The sequence below is a fragment of the Dermacentor variabilis genome, chromosome 1 (genome assembly GCF_050947875.1).
Source record: "Dermacentor variabilis isolate Ectoservices chromosome 1, ASM5094787v1, whole genome shotgun sequence".
NCBI classification, from domain to species: domain Eukaryota; kingdom Metazoa; phylum Arthropoda; class Arachnida; order Ixodida; family Ixodidae; genus Dermacentor; species Dermacentor variabilis.
The window spans coordinates 1,551,808-1,573,854 of NC_134568.1; the positions used below are offsets into that span (position 1 = coordinate 1,551,808).

A 22,047-nucleotide genomic window follows, 5' to 3' on the forward strand; every position below is an offset into this window, starting at 1 on the left:
GAATTCCGGCCACGGCGGCCGCATTTCGATGGGGGCGAAATGCGAAAACACCCGTGTACTTAGATTTAGGTGCACGTTAAAGAACCCCAGTGGGTCGAAATTTCCGGAGTCCTCCGCTACGGCGTGCCTCATAATCAGAAAGGGGTTTTGGCACGTAAAACCCCATAATATTTGAACACCTGTCCTATTTTGTTATTTTTGTGCCTTTTTCTACTCATTACGTGCCTGCACCTGTTTAACCGAAACTGAGATACAGGGCCCACATCCCAAAAGCTATACTGAGCTATAACAGTTCTTCAAGACAGTATACGTGGTTTTATTGACGTTATGGCAAGCTCTAACAAAAAAACACCATTCGCGCGTGGACATGGGGAATATGATGGCACTTTTTCCGCAATAAATCAACAGCCAATTCAGGAGCTCTGTAAAGGTTCATGTATACTTAAGTGGCTGATTTTGAAGGGGTCTCAATTCCACCTTAACAAAAGCACTATGGGCATTCAATGCGGCGTCAGTGGTAGCCCAACAAATGTTTAACAGACTCTAGTCAAGAAGAGGACGAAAAAACACGTTCTTGCTTCTGCTGTGCCCGCGATCACCGTTTGTGTACTGCCGGTGCGACCTCGAGTGTGTCTGGTGTCTTAGAATAAATCGTCATATTACAAGACAATAGAGTCTAAATAAATTTCAGTGAGCAATATTCCAAACGTTTCAACACTTGTTGCCATATTTCAACAAAAGTAGAATGTGCTTTCAATGCTGTGTAAATGGCATCTTCACAAATATTAAATGGAGCTAGCAGAATGTACTGCTTCCAAATAAGTTTTACCGGCCACATTCACGCGATTTTAACACTTTTAACATCGATTTTAACACTATTTTAACATAGAGCGGTGTAAAGCGAGAAATTCACCGTATACATGGGCCAATCCCGAAGATAGTACAATACCGGGCCCACTCGCAGCGGAAGTGAAGCAGGGTTTAAGCACTCTGAAAACTTGCAAAAATAAGTTTAATGTCTTAGCTCCAAATACAACCCATATGAGAAATTAGGCTGATAAGAACACATACTACACTCTGACCCGCGTCGGCCATGTCTACGTTTGCACCGCCATCTCTTTGTCAACGTTCTAAGCGCTTGCCTATCTCCTTCCGCTCTCACATGGTGTGGGTCCCGAAAGCGTGCCGCCCGCCAGCACCGCGAGGTGAAAAGAAATGCGAACCGTCCATGTGGCCCCGATCCCGTAAACTTGGGACATTTCCCCGGAGCAACGGCCGCGCTTCAGAGGGAGTTTACGGGGAACCAATTTTGTGTGACCGCTTGTGGTTTTTGAGTGACCGTACAGCCATTACTGCACTGCGGGACATCGACCAACGCAGGATTGCTTTGGCTCAGCTGAAGCAGTTTGTGCCCTCGGAGTGCGGTGAACTGCGTGTCTGTTCTACGTGCCGATATTTGTTAGAAAAATGTGTCGTTTCGCGTTTTTCAACAGTACACGGGTATGTATATGCCTCGGTGCCTCATCATCTTCTCGCGCTCAACATCGTGGAGGAGCGACTAGTCGCGCCTCGCCTTCCATTTATGTGCATATGGCGTTTGAGGCGCGGCAATGGACAGTTCGTCATGAAGGGGCCCACATACACAGCTTCCATGGTCATCCACCTTCAAAAAGTGCAATGGCACTTAACTTTTTTTTTCGAATGAATATGAGCGCTTGTTCGTTTGCTCCTTTTGCAACAGGGATTTCTTAAACTCTGCAATGATTCAAAGAAGAATGTCTACTATAACTCAATATGCACCAGCTGAAAAATACAACAAACAAGTTAAAATTTAAAGCTCGAAGCTTAGCGCTTAGTTTACATTGAGATCCTCCGTGGACATGAGTTTCTAAAGTATCAAAAAATTTCAAAGTCATTATCGTGCAGTTTATGACCAAAGGGTACATTGTACTAAATTGCTTGGTGAAGTCAGGCTAAAACGTGCTTTTCTATAAATTTATAAACGTATTTACTTTTACAAGTTCATTTATCTTACAGGGAACAGTAGGTTCGTTGTTTCCTAATATTAAACAGGCATAGTATTAGAATATAGACCACGCTAGCTTTGACATTGATTATTATTTTTAGATAAAGAGACAAGGACAGCAAAAGAAAAGAAAAATGCCATATACCGGTGCTAACTTGTTTCACAGCGAAAAAATGCATTTTATATATTACAAGACCTTCAAGAATCGTAAGCTTTTAAACGAAAAAGAAACGCAGGTTAACAAAAACACTGCATTAAATTTCCATTTCTCATGCTGAACACTAATACATGAATTAGCGGTAAAGAAAAATAATGAAATCAGATAATTGGCTCATTGGAATCTTTTTTGAAAGTTTGGAAGTTCCTTGAAAGTTTATTTGAAAGTTTATTTAACATAATTAACGTATACAATGGTAAAGTACGCACTTTTGCGACCCAACAAATTTGTTAAAGGGTCCCTATACCGATTGTTATTAGGAAAAAAACACTTCTATGGCAGCTGTTCTCTTATACGGTAAAATCATAAAACTGAAATAGCTGAATAAGTAAAACAAGAAAATATTGTAGTAGGGAAAATTTCATAAATGAGATACATTTTTCCAATAATTTTATTTTTACGTCATTGAAAACATCGGCACAGGAAGAGAAAAGCAAAAAAAAAAGAAAAGTGAGGGCATGTGCAAGCATGCGCAGTGTTGCGCATTCTTAATAAGTGAGTGATAAGTTTCCTTTCAAAGTTTCAGAAGTCCAGAAATAAGAAGCACTCGAAGCACGTGATGTTCTTCCGGCGACTATGATGTGGGAGCCGCTTGTACCGGTGCGCTGAAATACTTCATTGCGCCACGGTATTTGAAAGTTGAGGTGTAGAACTCGCAATTCTCAGCGCTGGCATCCAAATCTGGAAAGACAGCGAAGAATATTGGCATTAGCATACCAGTATAGCAAATACCTTTACACGCACCTCGCCAAGGAAGAGTGACGAAAATTGTGGCGTTTCGGAAGTATGTCCAAGAGTTCATGTAGTACATTAAAAATTTAATTTCAAAAACCTACACATACATTAATGTGGTCTCTTTCAAGATATTTGCCATCAGACGTAACACAGTGCTTCCACCTCTTCTAATGTTAAGAGCCCCCTCGGAATTCCTTTTCTGTTAAGCGCTACAGCAGTGATGCCGTTTCCTTTTGAATTGGAGCCACATCCCCAAATATCGCTCCCGAGCACGAGTTTGCATTTGTAGAAGAAAACATTTCGTATACCCACACACTGAGGCAAATGGTTTAAGCAAAGCTTAATTTGATGCTTGGGAAGAACGTTGCTCTTCTTTAACGGCCATTTGCAAGTGTAGAGCACACAATCAACTCAGACACATTTTCATTGTGAAATTCCTCGCTCAACACAAACCGAAATTGTGGCGCTCGAACATGCAGATTTCACGCAGGACGACGAAGGAATGACGACGAAGGTATGACAAAGATGGGATGTCAAAACTGGAGTGACGACGCTGTAACGGCCACGACGTCAATGCAACTATTGTGTTACAACAACGGAATGACTACGAAGGAATGACGACGACAGCGTGGCGACAACGCCTAACGACAGTGAAAGGACTATGACAGAATGACAGAACAAGGGCGTGATGACGAATGCATGATGACAACGCAATGACAACTGTGGAGTGAAGACTACGTTGGCATGACGACGATGTTCGGACCACAACGCTATGAGGACGATAGAATGACGATGACGGCATGACGAAAATGGCATCACAATGCTTCAAGGACGACGACTGTATGACGACAACGCAATGACGGTAATTGCGTGAAGACGACGGTATGATTATTACAGCACGACGACACCGGTATGATTATCACTGAATGACGACGGCAGAATGGCCGCAAAGGCGTGACCACGAATGAATGACGACGACGGCATGGCGACAATAGAGTCACTAAGCTGGAATGACGACGACGGAATGACCATGATGCAAAGACCACGATGGCATCATGACGACGGCACGACAACTGAATGATGACGTGGGAATGACTACCAAAGAATGACGACGATGGAATGATCATTACAGCATGACGACTGTACGATGATGGCATGACCACAATGATATAACGACGATGGCGAGGCGGCAAACCTGTAGGGGTACTAAACTTTGGAATGTGTATGAGCTATTTGCTAAGTTAGCAGCAGCACTGGGCAAGTCCAGGAACGATGCAAAGAAAGCTTCGCGTTAATGAAGTCGCAACGGGCTAAATCCGGTTATTAGAGAGGGTGTTCCAGTACAGCGATATAATTGTGTGCCAAAAACTGACGCACTATCATTGTGGAATGCCCAGGGGCATTATCAGGATGAAGAATCCCGCCCCCTTTTTTCGACAAATTTGGTCGAATGCACCTCCCACGATTTCTCAGACGCAGCAGGACCTTCACGTAAAAAAGCTGCATTTACAGTTCGACATTCAAGTACAAATTCGTCTCGTGCAATGCCACGTCAGCCGAAAATTCGATGAACGTGACTGATTTCTTTTGACTGTTCATACGTGCATTTTCCCTTTTACCTCATGTTGCCTTTTCCACTCAGTTGTCTGCGACTTCAGCTCATGTCGCTTCGTAAATCCACATTTCATCGCCAGTGCAGACCCTTTGCGAGAATTCATCACAGTCTTATGAAGTTTACCAATGAATAATATATTTCTTTGGTCACAACCTTTGCTCAGATGTAAACAGTGGGCTGTGGTTCTCTAAGCGCGCAATTGCCTGACTCTTTATACTTTTCATATAACTCTTTTGGGTGGTAGCAGATAGAAGTGTGGTGTCTCTCTCTGACAACCATCAAGTTTGCAATTGGTGTGTTATGAGTATGCTATCATAAGTTTTCTAATTTGAGCGTTACGTCGCTCATGAGTCTGCGAATGATTATTTTTTCATAAGGTTTTGAGGCTGTAATTCTGCGTGCTAAATGAAACAAGGACGACTAAAAAACTCTACTTGTAATTACCAAAACGTGTTGCTGTAGCAGGATTGGCTTTCTTCCGTGCTGTAGCATCAGTATTTTATTATATTGATCATAGTTTCAATTCGGCACGAAGTTGACAATTCAATATACATAATGTGACGTGCGCCAAGGTTTCTTTGTTATAAATTGGTAAAGCGCGTTCATGATCAAAAGAACTAGACCCTATAGGTCACCACCTCATATCGAGGCACTTATGCGTGATCGCCAAAGACTTGCGTCGCCGAAACAAAAACTTTTTTTTTCATGCCCAGTAACAGGGAACATGCCATTGGAAGACCAGACGAAAAAAAATATAAAAAACTGCAGCAGACAACACATATCGTCGTCTTGATGACATGAGGGGCTTATTCTAAACCGCAGACTAACATAATCCTGGGCAAAATCACGTCACTCACGTCTTTCAGTCGCTTCGTGCGGTGTTCTAGGTATGTTTTCCTCATCTCACTTAAGGATGCCTTCGTAGGCGTTCATGAATGCGGCGCAAGGATTTCCTTCCAGCAAGTGACTGTCTTACGGTGCTCCGCGCCTGCTGCGCAGTAGCGGACGCCATAACCGGCAGCCCGAAGGCCGCCCACAACACTGCTTTTTAAATTTTTTTTTTACTTTTGGCCTTCTCGTCAATAAATGTTTTTCACCACCACCAGTAGTCAGATCAATATGACGGCACGAAAAAGCTGGTCACAGTGGTCTGGTATCGCAAAGTGAACAATGCAAAGCGTGCACAGACGCTAAGCATGGTCAGTTAAACGCGTCGTATCAGCAAGATCAGCATTTACGCCAATCGAATTACGCTGTCTTGCTGTGCCCTCGCGGCGGCGTCTGCACCAGTGCGCCGCCGCACTGCACCAGTGCGTCGGCGCACTAGTGCCGTGCGTTTGTATTTGACGGTGTAAATGCATATCGTATCTAAATACATGGGTGTTTTCGCATTTCGCCCCGCTGTGGCCGGGATTTGATCCGGCGACCTCGTGCTTATCAGCCTAACACCATAGCCACTAAGCAACCACGACGGTTCCACAAAAAAGAGTTAATGCTATTCACTGCGTGCTCAGGCGAAACATTCAAGTTATCAGATTAGAAATAATTAGGAGTGAGGATCAACGGTGAATATCTCAACAACCTTCCGTTTGCAGATGACACTGTCCTTTTAGGCAATGTTGGGGACATATTGCAGAAAATTATTGAGAACTTTAACCAAAAATGTATAAAAGACGGATTGAACATTATTATGCAGAGGACAAAGGTAATGTTGAATAGACTGTCAAGGGACCAAACATTTGGGATCGGCATTGAGCCTCTAGAATCTGAGCAGGAGTACGTTAACCTAGGTCACTTACAGGAGACCCTGGTCATTAAAACGAAATTTGCAGGTGAATGAAAATAGGTTGGAGTGAATATGGCAGACATTACCAAATCTTGACCAGGAGCTTACCGCTATAGTTGAAAAGAAAATTGTAGAAATATTGCATTCTAGCACTAGGACCATATGGGGCAGAAACTTGAATGTTAACAAAGAATTAGCTTGGGAAGCTGAGGACCACTAGGATGGACAGGTGGGCTAGTTGATATTACATTATCAGAATACTTAGAGCTCAAGCAAGACACTGGACGAAAAAAAAGGAACGCACACCACAAGCGCTCACTCACAATCGATCTCTAGTGCATGTGTGGAAAGATACACACATATTCAAAATTCGACGCATAGCGCATGTCAAGACGAGGTAAACCCAGCATACATCCAATGAACATGTTAGACATCGATTAATGAAAATAAATTGTGTGTCATGCAGTAATACCGATGGCTGGCTTAGGCACAGTACGGCGTTCTTGGTGGTATGATGGTTTCCCAGATTTCTCGTGTGGTTTGGCTACGATTACGGAAGGAAATGATCGTGTTTTCGAAGAGGTGGCTATGCTGGCACGATTGGCAATGAATGGCAAGAGAGGACGGTGCGCCATTTAATGAATCTCTGTGTTCTCAGAGGCGTATGTTACCAGATCGGCCTGTTTGGCCAATGTACATATGACCACAGGAAAGAGGAATTTTGTACGAGAGCGCATCAGAGAGTCCTTGCCCCTATTTTCTTTAGCCTAATTACAGATGTAAATGTCAAGTGAACATATCCATTCCCAGCAGGGGACCTTTCTTGGACCGGGCCGGCCTTATCGACCGGTAGCTCTGCGGCACGACGCTGCTGTCAGTTGTTGAAGATTGCGGTTGTGCTTCAGACGTCCACGGCGTACGAGCAACGAAGTGGGATTTGCTTTTTATAGAGCAACGAACGAAGGTCCATCGAAATCCACAGGAAAATGCAGCTCACGTATTGGGATAGGTGTCCCGCTTTAAGAAGTGTGAGGTGATGGTGGTGTGAGTTCGCAAAACGGCCATGTTGACTTGCGTGACAATGAGCGTTTTGGGAGGCCACGTCCGTCGCTGATAGACGACATTTCTCAAGTTTAGTGCAGCGATGGGACAAATGTCTAAAATGGCGTGGGGACTATGTGGGAAAATTGTGTAAGGTACGTAGAATAGTACGTATATTTGTAATTACCTGCGTGTACTATCGTGACAAAAATATGAGCAGGAACACGCGAACGCGTGACAGCCTCGAAACCGAGTCAGAGCGATACGCCGATGGCGCTGTCGAAAACGTGTACGGGAAAGCAGAGCAGGGGCGCTCTTCCACTAACTGTTGGCACAACCACTGCACCTGCGTTTCTCGAGAACGGCAGTTTAGGCGGCATTTGACTGGCCGCCGACAGCCGATAAGACGGTTATGTGCCGCAGTCACTTAAAGCGAGTCATTAGTTTTTTCTTTCCCGCTCTTTTTATTTTTTTGTTCATGCAACCGCTTGACGGGACCTTTACATCTTGGCTCCTATTTTAAAAGTTAGTTCAGGAGCACTTATGTAGAACGCTACAGTGAGCAACGCACAACAGTCAACTGCAATTCTGTAGCCAACGATGTCTCCGATGCCTCTTAAACAGCGTGACTACATCATAGAAATGTCTCAAAGAGGTTATACGGAGCGCTATATTGCTCTCGTGACAAGCCATCTTTTGAAGACCATCGACGGCACTGTCCTGGCTGACCAAGATGATGCGCCGCACCAGAGAAGACATCGATGAACTTCGAATGACCAAGACTTTTCCAGTGTTACTGCAGTGAACGACAAGCCACTTCAAAGTGTAAATGACGTGCGAAGTGCTCTTGGCCTGGACCCTGCGATGGAGAGCATGGTACGGTGAAGGCCCAGGGAAGGAGGATCACGAAGTCGCGTCGCCGCTCAGAAACCTCTTCTCACAGCAGCCAACAAAGCAGCTCGCCTCAGGCTTGCTACTGAACGCCGCAGCTGGAGCGAGAGGAGTGCAAGTATGTTGTTTTTTGCAGGTGAGTCTGCATTTTGTAGCCACTGGGACCGACAAAAGAGTGTGTGGCGGATGTGAAGCACGGCTTTAATCCGAAGGATATCCAGGAGGTGGTTACAACAGGACGCACATCTGCGAACGTGTGCGGGGTGATTTCACACGAGGGCATAGGTCCACTGGTAAGAACTGATTGGAGGTTTACCTGTGCTGCCCATTGCACATTGTCGAGCACCAGGTGATCCTTACGTGTTGAAATGACCGCATTCAGATGGGTAATATTTTTTCCAACAGCACTTGTCTCCCGTTCCCACTACGAAGGACGTGGCTTGCCTTTTAGAAGAGCGAGGCTTAGTGAAACTTCAATGGTGCGCGAAGGGTGCTGATGTGAACATTATAGAGCGTGTTTGGGGCCGTATGAAAGTGCAATTGTCTTTGGACTTGGCGACCTCCGACCAACTGTGGCAAGCAATAGAAGAAGACCGGAAGCGCCTTCAGCGTGACACCGCCTTCATCGAGGCAGAAAAGAGAAAAGCGACGAGACGTTGGGATGATGCTGCTCTCCTGTTTTATGTGCTTTATTTTTACTTAATTTTTACATTTGCAAGCGCCAATACATATGTTTTCGACTCACCCTTGCGGACATTTTTTTTCGGCGTTGCAATACTTACGGTACTGCAAATGGCAGTAACAGAACTCCCTAGTGAGGCTTGTCCGATAATGCGTGTGCGTTATTTCCAGTCGCTCACCTTGCACTGATGCAAGCAATGATTCAGTGGCCGGGTTACGCACACCGCGGCTGACGCTGTGAAGGATCACGCAGTGTGCTGCAAGTATTGCAATGGCTTTTCGCCATGACCAAATTGGTGAAACTAATGATTCGGATTTATTTTTATTGGGCTGAATAATGTAAGCATAATTAATATTTTTAGGCTTAATTTAGCCTTATTTACTCTGGATCATACTAAGTAAATAAATCGTTAGAGTTAATGATATAATCAGTTATTTCATAACAATGATTATTATCCGTCAGCCTGCCTTACCCTCATTAGCCCTAAGGAGTCTTATTTACAACCAGGCTCAATTTCATCGTAGTGAATCTTATTAGTCTTTTGCTAACTATAATTACTGCTCCTACTTCTTCAGTACTCACTATATGTAGTCATAATTGTAATTCTCAGTAGCCATGCGCAGTGAAGAGGTATTCTCATGTATAGCCCTATAGGACCCCATATATACTTTATGCAGTGCATAGTGTGTCAGGCGTTACAGACAGATGGACAGATTTCCCAGGGAAATAGCTCTATAAGGCTTACCCATTAAAACAGTACTACATTTGGCCACGCTTCGGTGCACAACGTTATTAGTAACCGCAGTATCAGCGTTATGAATTTCAGCTGGCGATGTGAAGTTTCGCCCTTTGTATAAACAGGCGCATGGTGGGTGTGCGAACGGCGGTTAGAACAGCGTCCCCCTTTCCACTTTGTTTCCGATGGCGGATGCTGCATATCACCCAAAGCAGGGTTCGAGTCCATCTAACACGCGCTCCTTTGTTGCCGCTCATATTTCTCACTATAGTACCTTATTTCGGCTAATAAAAAACCGGGACAAAGACTGCATGATTCGTGTTTGTACACCACTCTTGAAACACAATCAGCAAAAAGATTCACACGCTTCCGACTGCATTTCCTATTGCGCAATAATGTGCTCTGTGCCCTTCTGTGCACAATGGAACAATTGTGGCTAAGCCTGTGTGGTGCAGAAAGTACCACCCGCACGCCATGGACACAGCACTTCCCCACATTTCTTGGGGCATGTGACATTTTATGTGTACATAGGGAATAACTCGGCAATTCGTGTTTCCTGCATTGTGCGCACAAGGACGACGCCCGTATTTTTCTTTCTTTACATTTCGAACGACCTTTTCGCAAATTGATGTGATTAGGTGCATAGAATAACGCGCGGCCTTAAGGCGATTCATTCGCATTTACAAACTTGTGCTCAGCTTGTGCACACCGCTTTTTTTTCCATGAGCGCACGTAGGCGCGACAAAACAATTCCGCGTTTTACAATTTTGGAGTTCACCGCCGTGAAATCTAGGACCAGTTTTGCAGATCATGGGTTATAATGCCAGCAAACTTGATCCCCAACAAAATTTATGCACACGGCATATAAAATAATCGTCCACATATCTGAAGATTTATATACCACCCTAAAGTTTGACTTTTACAGCCCTAGATGTCTACCTCGCCAATAAAAATAGAACTCAAAACTGGCACCACGCACGAACTTGTAGAGACGCCTGATTTCTGCATATGCAGTTTTGAGATCGAAATGACGAAGGTATGTTTTAAGTAGAAGGTGGAGATCCTGAAAAAGGACTCAACTAAAATACCGTATCCATTCCTAAAGGCAAGTTCATCGTTACCTTCGACAACATATTTTTCAACGTTGTTTAACAATTTTTCGTGCGGCAGGGAATAATAAAGATCTACTACGTCAATACTGAAGGCTGTGAAGCCAGCAGGGTCATTGCTATTAAGGTACTCCACTATAATGAAAGAGTAGTTAACATAAAAAGGGCCTGTTATAACTACGCAGAAAGGTGCTTCTGGAGATACATCGTCACGGGCAGCTGCCAGGTGTCCTTTTCCGATACTATTCCTCTAAACGGCATTTCCGGTTTGTGCGTTTTAATGGTGAAAAATATTTCTAGCTATGCACCTTTCGCTTTTTCAACACTCAAGCTTTTCTAAGTTAAGCTTTTTTAACAAAAGCTTCAGTATCGTTTTAACCTCCTGGATTTTCCCCGAAACAGGCTTAAAATTCCTCCCCAGAATTTCCACAGCTTATTCGGAAAGGCACCATCATTAATGGCAAGAAAAAAAAAACCTTTTTATATCAGAAGCGAGAACCCTGAGATTGTTTTTGGAATATAACTTTACTAAAGGGTCAACAAACCCTTTACGCTCATTCCTCAGCGTATCACTCAATACTATGTCAACGCATTCCGCGACACACCTATATGGTTCTTCGTCATTGGCCAGCGGAAGCCCGAGTTGTAGCTATTCCTTCCTCCGGGCGGAGGCAAGACTCCAGAGAACTTGGGGCCCCGCCGCAGAACATGCTTAAAAGTCTCGGGCAACGAAAAGTGATTCAGGTTTAGGACACGTCCCTTATATGAAGTTTGCCTCTTCTTGACCGTAAGTTGTCACCGGATGTGTTTCCATAGGACTTTTGCCGTGTAGTCCGAGGTGTTTGCGCCAGTCACAGTAGGTTCCGCGCTGGGTGCTACGCTGTGAGCTCCGGAGTAGACCATCGTCAGTTTCTCTCTCTCTCTCTCTCTCTCTCTCTCTCTCTCTCTCTATATATATATATATATATATATATATATATATATATATATATATATATATATATATATATATATAAGCATATCATAAGAAGCCATCATACATTGGCACCAAGGACAACATAAGGGAAGTTACTTGTACTTACTAAATGAATTAAAGAAATAAATTAATTGACATCAAAATGGATGAGAAAACAACTTGCCGCCAACGGGGAACTACCCCACGTCTTCGCATTACGCGTGCGATGCTCTACCAATTGAGCTACTGCCGGGTCGTTTTCCAATCCACTTTCTTATATGTATATATATATATATATATATATATATATATATATATATATATATATATATATATATATATAGGTTTTTTTAGCTGCACCAAATTTTTAAAATTACAAAAATATAAATCACGGTAACGTTATGTTTATCATTCGAGTGTACGGATTGGCAGCATCTATATCCAGAATAATTTCCACAATTACGTGCATAATTAGCGAAGTTACGGTAATAAACTTTCTAACTATCAACAATAGGTGGCTACGGCAAATGAGTACTTTGGGGCCCGTCCTCGACGCTACCTGTCCCAACGATTATATTTTGAATAACGGGTTTCATGTCGGCGCTACGCGAACAATGAGTTCCACTTCGCAGGCTCCTTGAAGTCGAAACTGGCTGGAAAAAAGAGCGTCTGTGTCGTCGATGTCCCTCCCCCCCGCCGAGCAGCTTGCGCATAGCGCTTCAATGCTTGCGGGCCGCCACGGGAACCAGCCACGGGAACGGATCCCTATCCAGCTTTGGGAGCTTCCGCTGCGGTTCTTCACGGCACATTGCAAGTTCTTTGGCGTGCAATAATAAGGACGCGAAAGCAGCGCGGCAGACTGGGCCACTTTGAACGTGGGTGCAGAATCCAGCGGGATACCAGGTAGCTGGCTATACTGGGAGCTCACGGCCGAAGAGGGAAGTCCTGACAGTTCTTCATTTCCATCGGCAGAATACAAGGGAGTGCTCCTCGGCGTACAAGTTCACCCTGTCACTATTATCCTGTTTCTAGATAATGGTTCAGCAGTCTCAATTTTGTAGGCAATCACATAGGAGAAGCTCAAGTCTTGTTTTTTGGCAATCGTTTTCTGCTGCCATCTTCGATTTTTCATGCAAGCACTTCGGAATGAAGGTAGGTTAAGTCGCTCCTGTATATTCCGCAACCGCGACGCAGATGTGCTCTTTTATGTCGTACTTGACGCAGCCAATATCCTGTGACTCCTTGCATCTGCTAATTGATCGCATGTTCATCAGTTGCATGAATACCTCGCAGATGCCGCAAGGCATTTCAGCTTTGTTATGCACCGAATTTTCCCATTACTTTCACAAGTTAGCTCTAGCCAAGAATTTCATTCACAATGTCAGAATTTGGGAAAGCGTCACCCCGTTTGTTGCTAAATTGCGGCGATTATGAACGACCGTAAAAGATCAAAGATCATGTATTTGAAGAGTTGATGCGCCTTGATTGTGGAAAAAAATCATTGAGAAAGTTGACAACTTTGACTGGCTCTTACTACTTGTCGTTGGGCGGGAAGAAGGCCGGTTTGATATTATATATTATATATATTTTGATATTATATGGTATAGATTAACAAGGGGTAGTGTCTAACGACAAGTTCCCTCTGCCGAACAACGAAAAGCTCCTGAAGAAGCTTCATGGGGCCCTGTAGTTTTTAGGCTGTATTTAGCAGCAGCATATCACCAAGTCGTCTTGAGCCTGGAAAGCATATATTTGACAGCATTTATCACGAATCACGGAGTGTACCGGTTCAATCGCATTTGTTTTGACTTTGCTTATGCCTCGTCCGCTTTCCAAGATGACGGAAACATTGCAACACTGCAGGAGCACCCTCTGCTACATTGGTGTTATTGTCTTCGGGAGTGCGCCAGATAAACATAACGCGAACATCAAATAAGTTTTGCAGCGCATTACCCATAACGAGCTTAAGTCAAATAATAACTTCAGTTTTAGTGTGCGCGAACTGATTATCATTCCTTGGGCTTATTGTGAGCCATAAAGGCGCACCCCCACTGCAGAGCAACGTTCATACAATTAAAAAGCACCTGCGCCAGCAGACGAAGCCCGGTTACTTTCCTTTAAACAATACTGCCATGCTTCCTTGATATGCCAAAGTGGTCAAGCCTCTCCGCGATCTATTGCCTAATTCAAAATTTAAATTGGGATTCAAAGTCAGAAACGTCTTTTGAGGAACTGGAGCACTTATTATCATACTTGTAGCTGTTTGATCCTACCCTAGACACCGTCGTTGCAACTGATGTCTCTGCTATTATTCTGGGAGGAGTTCTGCAGCAACGGCACGACCATGATTTAGTTTTTGTCGTTTGCGCTTTCCGAAGGCTAAGAGATCAGGAAAAGAATAATTTCACTGGTAATCTTAAGTCCTCGCGGCGCAGTGCACTTATAGGTGCACCCATTTACATTGCGCACAGATCACCAGGCTACATTAACTCTTTTTAACGCTTAGGGGTGCGGGTCGCAGACCCTTCAGAATCGCAAGATGGCATACATGCTAGCCTACCGGATTATACCTACACAATATAGTTGAAGAAGGACAGTGATAACTTTGTGGCTGATGCATTGACAAGAATGACCCAGTTGACACACATCTCTAACATGGAGCCGTAAAGGTCTGATGGCTTGGTGGGCTTTATGATATTTGGTTGTGCATATGTCACCGAGAATTCATCGCCGAAACGTCTTACAACCCACTCCTGCAGAAAGTCATCGAGTGGACCACGTCACAATGACCATAAAATGAACATCTTGCCAGAGACTAGTTATCCATTACAGTAGGATTTTTTCGATGTTGCGAACAGTTATTAGTCCCCGCAGCGGGAAATGCCCGCCTCCTGTAAGCAGCCCACCAGTCACGCGCCTGTATTTCACGAACTAAGCAGCGACTGCTTGAAATGTACTCGTGGCTTTGAATGGACAAACAGGTAGAACAATTAAGTCTTCAGCTATTTCTCAGTCTGAGAACCAATCGACGGGGCTTTTTGTGTGTCTGTCGCAACCGGTACACGTCCCTCTAGTGCCGTGTTAAAAAAAATTGGCTCGGTGGTAGTCGGCTTATTCGAGTACAGGAGGTAGTGAACGACCATTGGCCACAAGTCACAGCAAACGAGCTTGACAGATTATTTCGAAAGCGAGGCATAAAACATACATTTTCTGCTGGCTACCACCCGCAAACAGACGAACTGATCCAACTATTTGGCTATAAGCTCAAGTATTACACCCAAAGAAGTTATCAGTAAAAGCGTTCTCTGAAGGAAGCCATCCCAGATGCACCTCACAGGCGACAAGGGGCCAAAACATGTCCTGCTTTTGCTTGGCCGTCGTCCGAAAACAAAGCTGAAGTTGGTCGGAGATCCAGACATCCGGTTTTTTACCGAATCCTGACCTCTGTATGCAAACACAATAAAGACAGTGTAACCGACTATCAATATGTAAGCAAGAAAAACACAGACAGGAGACCTGTGAAACATAGTCTTTCAATCAGGGCATTGGCTATGCGTCAAGTTGCCAGGTGTTGCGACTGGGGGTTCGAAGATGTAGAATTTACTTTGCCTCGTAAAGGAGAGAGTGAACGTGAGGCTGGGTCCGACATTCGTGACGTTTTACAAACACGTTTATATTTACATATGTACAAGAAAATGCAAAGTAATAAAGAAACGTTGATGATGAAGTTGTAGTCGCCGATCACTCCCGCCGTCCGTTGCTCCTTTTATGCCTTGCGTGACCATTGCTCAATTCCTTGCCCCAATCCGGTGTCAGGAGACCGATGACATCTTGGCCCCACAAAGCCGTAGGTCGGTTGCCCTTTCCCTAAAAACGAAACTTGGTCGGAAACGCACGCACACCACTGGGCACAAACAGGGAAAGGAGGGGAACGTATGCTGACTCCAATCGTATTCTGACAGGTGATGGCCGTATCAATGCACTGACCGCGTCTCCGGCTTGGACATGCCAATTTCTGGGACTGACGAGTGATGGCCGTATCATGCTAATTGCTAAAACCTCTCCTGAACGAGGTACTCCCGCGCTGGTCATAGATAATCCATGTCAAGAACCATTTTGACGAGGCCGCGTTAGCTTGTTCCCCACAATCGTACGAGCCGTGACCGGAGGTTGTCGCGGGGCGAACGGCCGATCACCACAAGCCCTCCACCGCCAGGAAGAGGGATCGCAAGGGGGCAGTCCATCGGTGCCCATTGAAGAGGCCTTGGCCGTTCAGCAGGTTTAGATCCGGCTCGAAGTCCCGGGTTCACCGGGAGGATCACGTCCAATGGCCATCTTGGAGGGAGGGTTGGCTGCAGGTCGTAGGCTCGGAACTGGCATTTTAGCGATCGCATCCGCCCAGAGCCCTAGACAAGGCAAGCGCCCAAGATCCCTCCGAGATATGCCAGGTAATCATAGTCTCTCCCTTAATTAACCCCGAGGTCAGAACCAGGGAGCGCCAGAAAGGCAGCCATAGAGGAGCACTACGCAAACGAACCTAAATAAATTAATTAGTAAATTAAACTTCAGACCCTAAACAAAGTCCAAATAGTAGTGTGACCAACGTTTAGGTCAATTTCGTTTCTATCCTGTCTCAAAGCGTAACTCACGCAGCTCTAAAGCAAACGATAAACAAATGATTATTTGGAAAACAAAACCAACAAAAAAATAGATTCCCTATCGAGACATAAATACCTAACAAACGACATATCGCACGAGTCGGCTACATTCAGCCATCTCTGTCCCTCCCCGTCGAAACGGCCCCAAGACCGCTGTCAGTTTGGTCACGGTATGGCGAGGTTGAAATTCGATGAACTGGGATCCTCCGCCGGCAACGTGTCCCGTGTCCTAAACTCTGCCCCTCCGAACTAAAAATTCCACGTCGTTCTTGATTCACAAGTCGCCAAAAGGAAAAAAAAAGGGTCAACCTTTCTAACCACGGGATTCGTCACATCGATTGAAGCGGTCAAAGGGATCAGTGCCGCGTGCCGAATGACTCGTGTGGTCAATGCCACGTGCAAGTACCATCGCCTCTAGTGCAATAGGTACTGGGCTCTGCTGACCGCGTTACTGTAAAATAATTGAATTCGTAGGGTGACATTTAAAACCTAGAAGCTGTACTCTATCTGCGTGCAAAACATTTGAAAAAAATTACGTTCCTAACGCGAAACTATTAAAGTGAAAATTAGTACATTCCTAAGAACCAACAGAAACATGCACCGCCTACTAACTACAAAAAGAAACAACTACAAAAAACCTATACAAGCGCTTCCCCCCCCCCCAATTCTACAATTACTCTTTCTTAATGCGTCCTCGCTAGGGTCGCCTACTGACAGCCTTTCGGCCACGCGGAGCACAAGGAGTGCAAGACCCAGATTGCCCTAACCGTCAACCGTCACTCCATGTGCTCGCGGCTTGCTGTCTCGTCCCTGAGGGGGAGGCCGTAAACACGGAAATAGCCATTCTCCCTTTGCCCTCGCTCTCGCGGAGCAGTCCCGCTCAGTGACTATTCGACTGGCCCGGTTCCGATGCGCATGTCTCAGCCAGGTTGGACATCTCGGTCGCACCCTTCCTGGCAGAGACGCGCTCTCTCCTGTCGTTATCAACCTTTCGCGACGCCACCGTTTCCTTAATCGCCACAACGAACCCTTTCCAACTCTGCGCGATCGCCTGTCCCTCTGTCTCACGCGCAGTGATGTGGCCTCTTTCGCGAGTTTTCTATGCGCCGAATACTTTGCTCTTTTTATCCTCCGCCGTTAAACCAATTTTTCGCTGCCAAGTATAGTCACCGAATGTGCCGCTACAAACCGCGAGCGTCGGGTTCTTGCCCTGCTTGGCCAATATGCCACCCTCTTCTTCTCGCGAATACGGAAAGTCGCTCAAGTGCGGTGGTATGAGGAAGGATTTGAGCGCCTCTGTTAGGGCTACTGAAACAAGCGTCGTCCTCACAAGGAACGCCTTACGGATCGCCACTGCCAGTCCTTCGCTCTCTATTTGTGGCAATGCCAGAGAGTCACTCAAGTGCTGAGGCACGAGGAAGGTATCCAGCCTTACACTGACCCTCATAGGGTTGCTGGAACTATCCTCGTCCCCGCAACGAGGGCTCTCCGGAATGGTCGCCAGCTCGGTTTCGGTGTACGACTGCACTGCGCAATCACCGATGCTAGAGCCCTGAGCGATCTCCGCTCCGTACTGCCGCGTCGAGTCTTTTCTTGGCTTCGCCGCCACTGTCATCATCATCATCATCATCATCATCATCATCATCATCATCATCATCATCATCATCATCATCATCAGCCTAGTTACGCCCACTGCAGGGCAAAGGCCTCTGCCATACTTCTCCAACAACCCCGGTCATGTACTTATTGTGGCCATGTCGTCCCGGCAAACTTCTTAATCTCATCCGCCCACTTAACTTTCTGCCGCCCCCTGCTACGCTTCCATTCCCTTGGAATCCAGTCTGTAACCCTTAATGACCATCGGTTATCTTCCCTCCTCATTACATGTCCTGCCCATGCCCATTTCTTTTTCTTGATTTCAAGTAAGATGTCATTAACTCGCGTTTGTTCCCTCACCCAATCTGCTCTTTTCTTATCCCTTAACGTTACACTCATCATTCTTTTTTCCATAGCTCGTTGCGTCGTCCTCAATTTAAGTAGAACCCTTTTCGTAAGCCTCCAGGTTTCTGCCCCGTATGTGGGTACTGGTAAGACACAGCTATTATATACTTTTCTCTTGAGGGATAATGGCAACCTGCTGTCCATGATCTGAGAATGCCTGCCAAACGCACCCCAGCCCATTCTTATTCTTCTGATTATTTCCGTCTCATGCTCCCGATCCGCCGTCACTACCTGCCCTAAGTAGATGTACTACCTAACCACTTCCAGTGCCTCACTGCCTATTGTAAATTGCTGTTCTCTTCCGAGACTGTTAAACATTACTTTAGTTTTCTGCAGATTAATTTTTAGACCCACTCTTCTGCTTTGCCTCTCCAGGTCAGTGAGCATGCATTGCAATTATTCTCCTGAGTTACTAAGCAAGGCAATATCATCAGCGAATCGCAAGTTACTAAAGTATTCTCCATTAACTTTTATCCCCAATTCTTCCCAATCCAGGTCTCTGAATACCTCCTGTAAACACGCCGTGAATAGCATCGGAGAGATCGTGTCTCCCTGCCTGACACCTTTCTTTATTGGGATTTTGTTGCTTTTTTATGGAGGACTATGGTGGCTGTGGAGCCGCTATAGATATCTTTCAGTATTTTTACATGCGGCTCGTCCACACCCTGATTCCGTAATGCCTCCATGACTGCCGCCACTGTATCGGGGTCTGTCCTAGACGATTCCGGAAAGTCGCCCAAGTGCTCGGATACGAGGAAGGTCTCCAGCGCCTCCTTTAGCTGCTTCGCACAATCAATGCTGAATTCCCCGCATATCCGTTCTGCGCAACTTCCTTCAATCCATGGCTGCCTCTCTTTTGCCGAGAAGTTTCTCAAGGAATTAAGTGTAGAAGAAAGGTATCTTTCAACAAGCCTTCCCACACTCTTGTTACCAGGAAGAACCACGTTAAGCCTGGCAGCTCTCAAGGAGAAAAGGTCGTGCACTCACCACGCCGAAGTTGAAGCGCTGCGTAGACTATCTCACCACTGCTATCCAATGTTGCGATTGGTGTTCGAAGATGTGGAATTTGCCTCATGGAGGAATGAGTGAACGTGAGGCTGGGTCCGACATTCAGGACGTTTTACAAGCACGTTTACATTTACATATGTACACGAAAATGCCAATACAGAAATGTCGATGAAGTTGTAGTCGCCGATCACTCCCGCAGTCCGTTGATCCTCTTATGCCTTGCGTGATCACTCTTCAGTCAGTTCCCCCAATCCGGTTTTAGGAGACCGATGACATGAGGTCCTACCAATCCGGAGGTCGGTTGCCATTTCCCTATAAAAGGGACTTGGTCGGAAACGCACCCACATCACTGGGCACAAGCAGGGAATGGAGGGAAACGTACGTTCACTCCGATCGTATTCTGACAGGTGATGGCCGTGTCATCGCACTGACCGCGTCTCTGGCTCGGACATGCCAATTTGTGCGGCTGACAGGTGATGGCCGTATCATGGCACTGACCGCATCTCCGGCTTGGACATGCCAATTTGTGTGGCTGACAGGTGATGGCCCTATCATGCTAATTGCTCAAACCTCTCCTGAACGAGGTGCTCCCGCGCTGGTCATGAATCATCCGTGTTGAGAACCATTTTGACGAGGCCTTGGGCCCGTTCCCCATAATCGTGCGAGCCGTGACCGGAGGTTGTCACGGTGCGTACGGGCGACCACAACACAGGGCACGCCCCGAAGGGTTCTGGAAGGTGCTCGTAAGCCTTCACCGTCATTAAGCAGAGTTACTAAGATATCTGCGAACTGGACGAAGGCCGCATATGAAACCCTGAACGGACTGTGAATGTAAGTTCAATACTTGAATACGTTGAATACAGTGCATTGTACTGTGAATGTGAACGCACGTGAATGTACTGTACGTGAACGTACAGTGCAGTACAATGCGGCATGTGCTGCCGAGCGCCTTCCCGCTGACTTCGCGAGCTTTCCGTCCCAGAAAATGATCCGGTATTGAAGGCCCCCGTAGACGAAAGTCAGTCCGTCAAGAGTGCAGAAGAGTGTGAAAGTTCAAACAACTTTAGCAATTAACGTACGAAGGGCATTCCTACGACGATTAACAAGAGATAGAAGACAACCATGCAGCCTGGTTCACGGGCTGCTAAATCTTGTAATGGTGCCTTTTTTCGGGGGAGGAGATGTTTTAATGATATCGTATGTATTATTAGGTGGCGCGCCAAGTGGAGCGTCATCTGTACAACTTACTGCCACTAACCAATAAAGGGCTGTCTTGGTTAGGCTACCACGGGATGCGCTTTATTGAGGCTTAGTGGCAGTCCCGGTGCGTGAGCCCGGAAAAGAGCTAAATATTTTTTTTTGTCTAGATACCGGTGCACTACATCGGGTAGAATATCCTAAGTTGTTTCGACTGTTTCCGTTGTAGCCCAATCAAGCACTGGGTGCATCTGTATTTTAGGGGGCAGCTTGCCATCGTGGTCATCGAGTATGATGACATCTTCAGGGAGACCCACTAATTCCGAATGGACGCGCGGTGAGCCGGCTGTTTCCGCAGAAGAAACACCACAGGCGCGTCGGTGGGCTTTGCTAACGCTAGGGAGTGCCCCAATGTCGCCAACGTGACAATGCGCTTCGAAGCCGCCATCAAGCTGTGCTCTACAGTTCCTTCACACACTGATAAGTAACCATAAACCTACAACAATGCAACTGAGAATGTTTTTCGCTATTTTCCCCAGTGACAACTCGTGGAATGGAGAAGTCGAAAAACCGGAATTTGGATATTTAGATTTAGAATGCTTGTGCACCAAAGGATGAGTTTCACATGAAAATCTGATAAGTTTTGACATCACAGCCATTCGAGTTTCTTATGAGTTTCTTTGGAATTTTCGGATGTATTCCTAATGTCGTTCTAAAACATATCGGCGACCGTCTTCCTGTTGAATTCTTGATGAGTGTTTTTCTTGTGAGCATGAAATGCCTTCCTAATGTGCGCGTCAGAGCAGTTTTCTTGCGACTTTCTCGTGTCTTCCTAATGGACCTCTAATGAGCTTAAACATTTGATTACTGGTGTTCATAGCACTCCTATAACAAAATTAGCGACCACGTGTGGGAACATTTTCTGATGTGTCCCAATGACAGTCAGACCTTATTTAAAGAAGCACCTGTGCCTGACCATCTTTTTTGCTTGATGTGTGCGTGTGTGTACGTGTGTGTGTGTACGTATGTATGCCCAGCGAAAATGCAGCACTTTTTACAACATGTACGTGGGCCCATACGTATGCTGCATGTTAGACATTACTCAACGAAAGAAAGCTAACAAAAGCATTTATTGGGGATATCAATGCTTCCTTGAATGCATAAGGAGGTCAAACGAAAGGAAAAAATAGTATCCGTCTGGCTACGGATGCGATATTTTTCTTTCATTTTATCTCACTACTTATCACTGAGGAGAGGCTGTTCTTGAGGTGGAGGGTCGTCATGAAGCGAGTGCACTTGTAACCTGCACGGTAGAAAGGGCAGAAAATTAACAAAACTTGGCAATCAACCACAGAAACACACACTGTATCCCTTGTTGCAGAACGATTTG

The 22,047-nt window shown here is 45.6% G+C and overlaps 1 protein-coding gene and 1 pseudogene across 1 annotated transcript in view; both read right to left on the minus strand.

Moving 5' to 3' along the window:
* Positions 1–915: 915 nt before the first annotated feature.
* Positions 916–1,095, minus strand: LOC142568109 (U2 spliceosomal RNA; annotated as a pseudogene).
* A 1,523-nt stretch (positions 1,096–2,618) lies between these two features.
* LOC142569564 (uncharacterized) overlaps positions 2,619–22,047 on the minus strand; it is a 189,771-nt gene continuing 170,342 nt past the window's right edge. Inside the window, exon 9 of the mRNA XM_075678618.1 lies at positions 2,619–2,924. Within this exon, the coding sequence (XP_075534733.1) occupies positions 2,818–2,924 (107 nt within the window). The 3' untranslated portion in view covers positions 2,619–2,817. The remainder of the gene's footprint in view (positions 2,925–22,047) is intronic.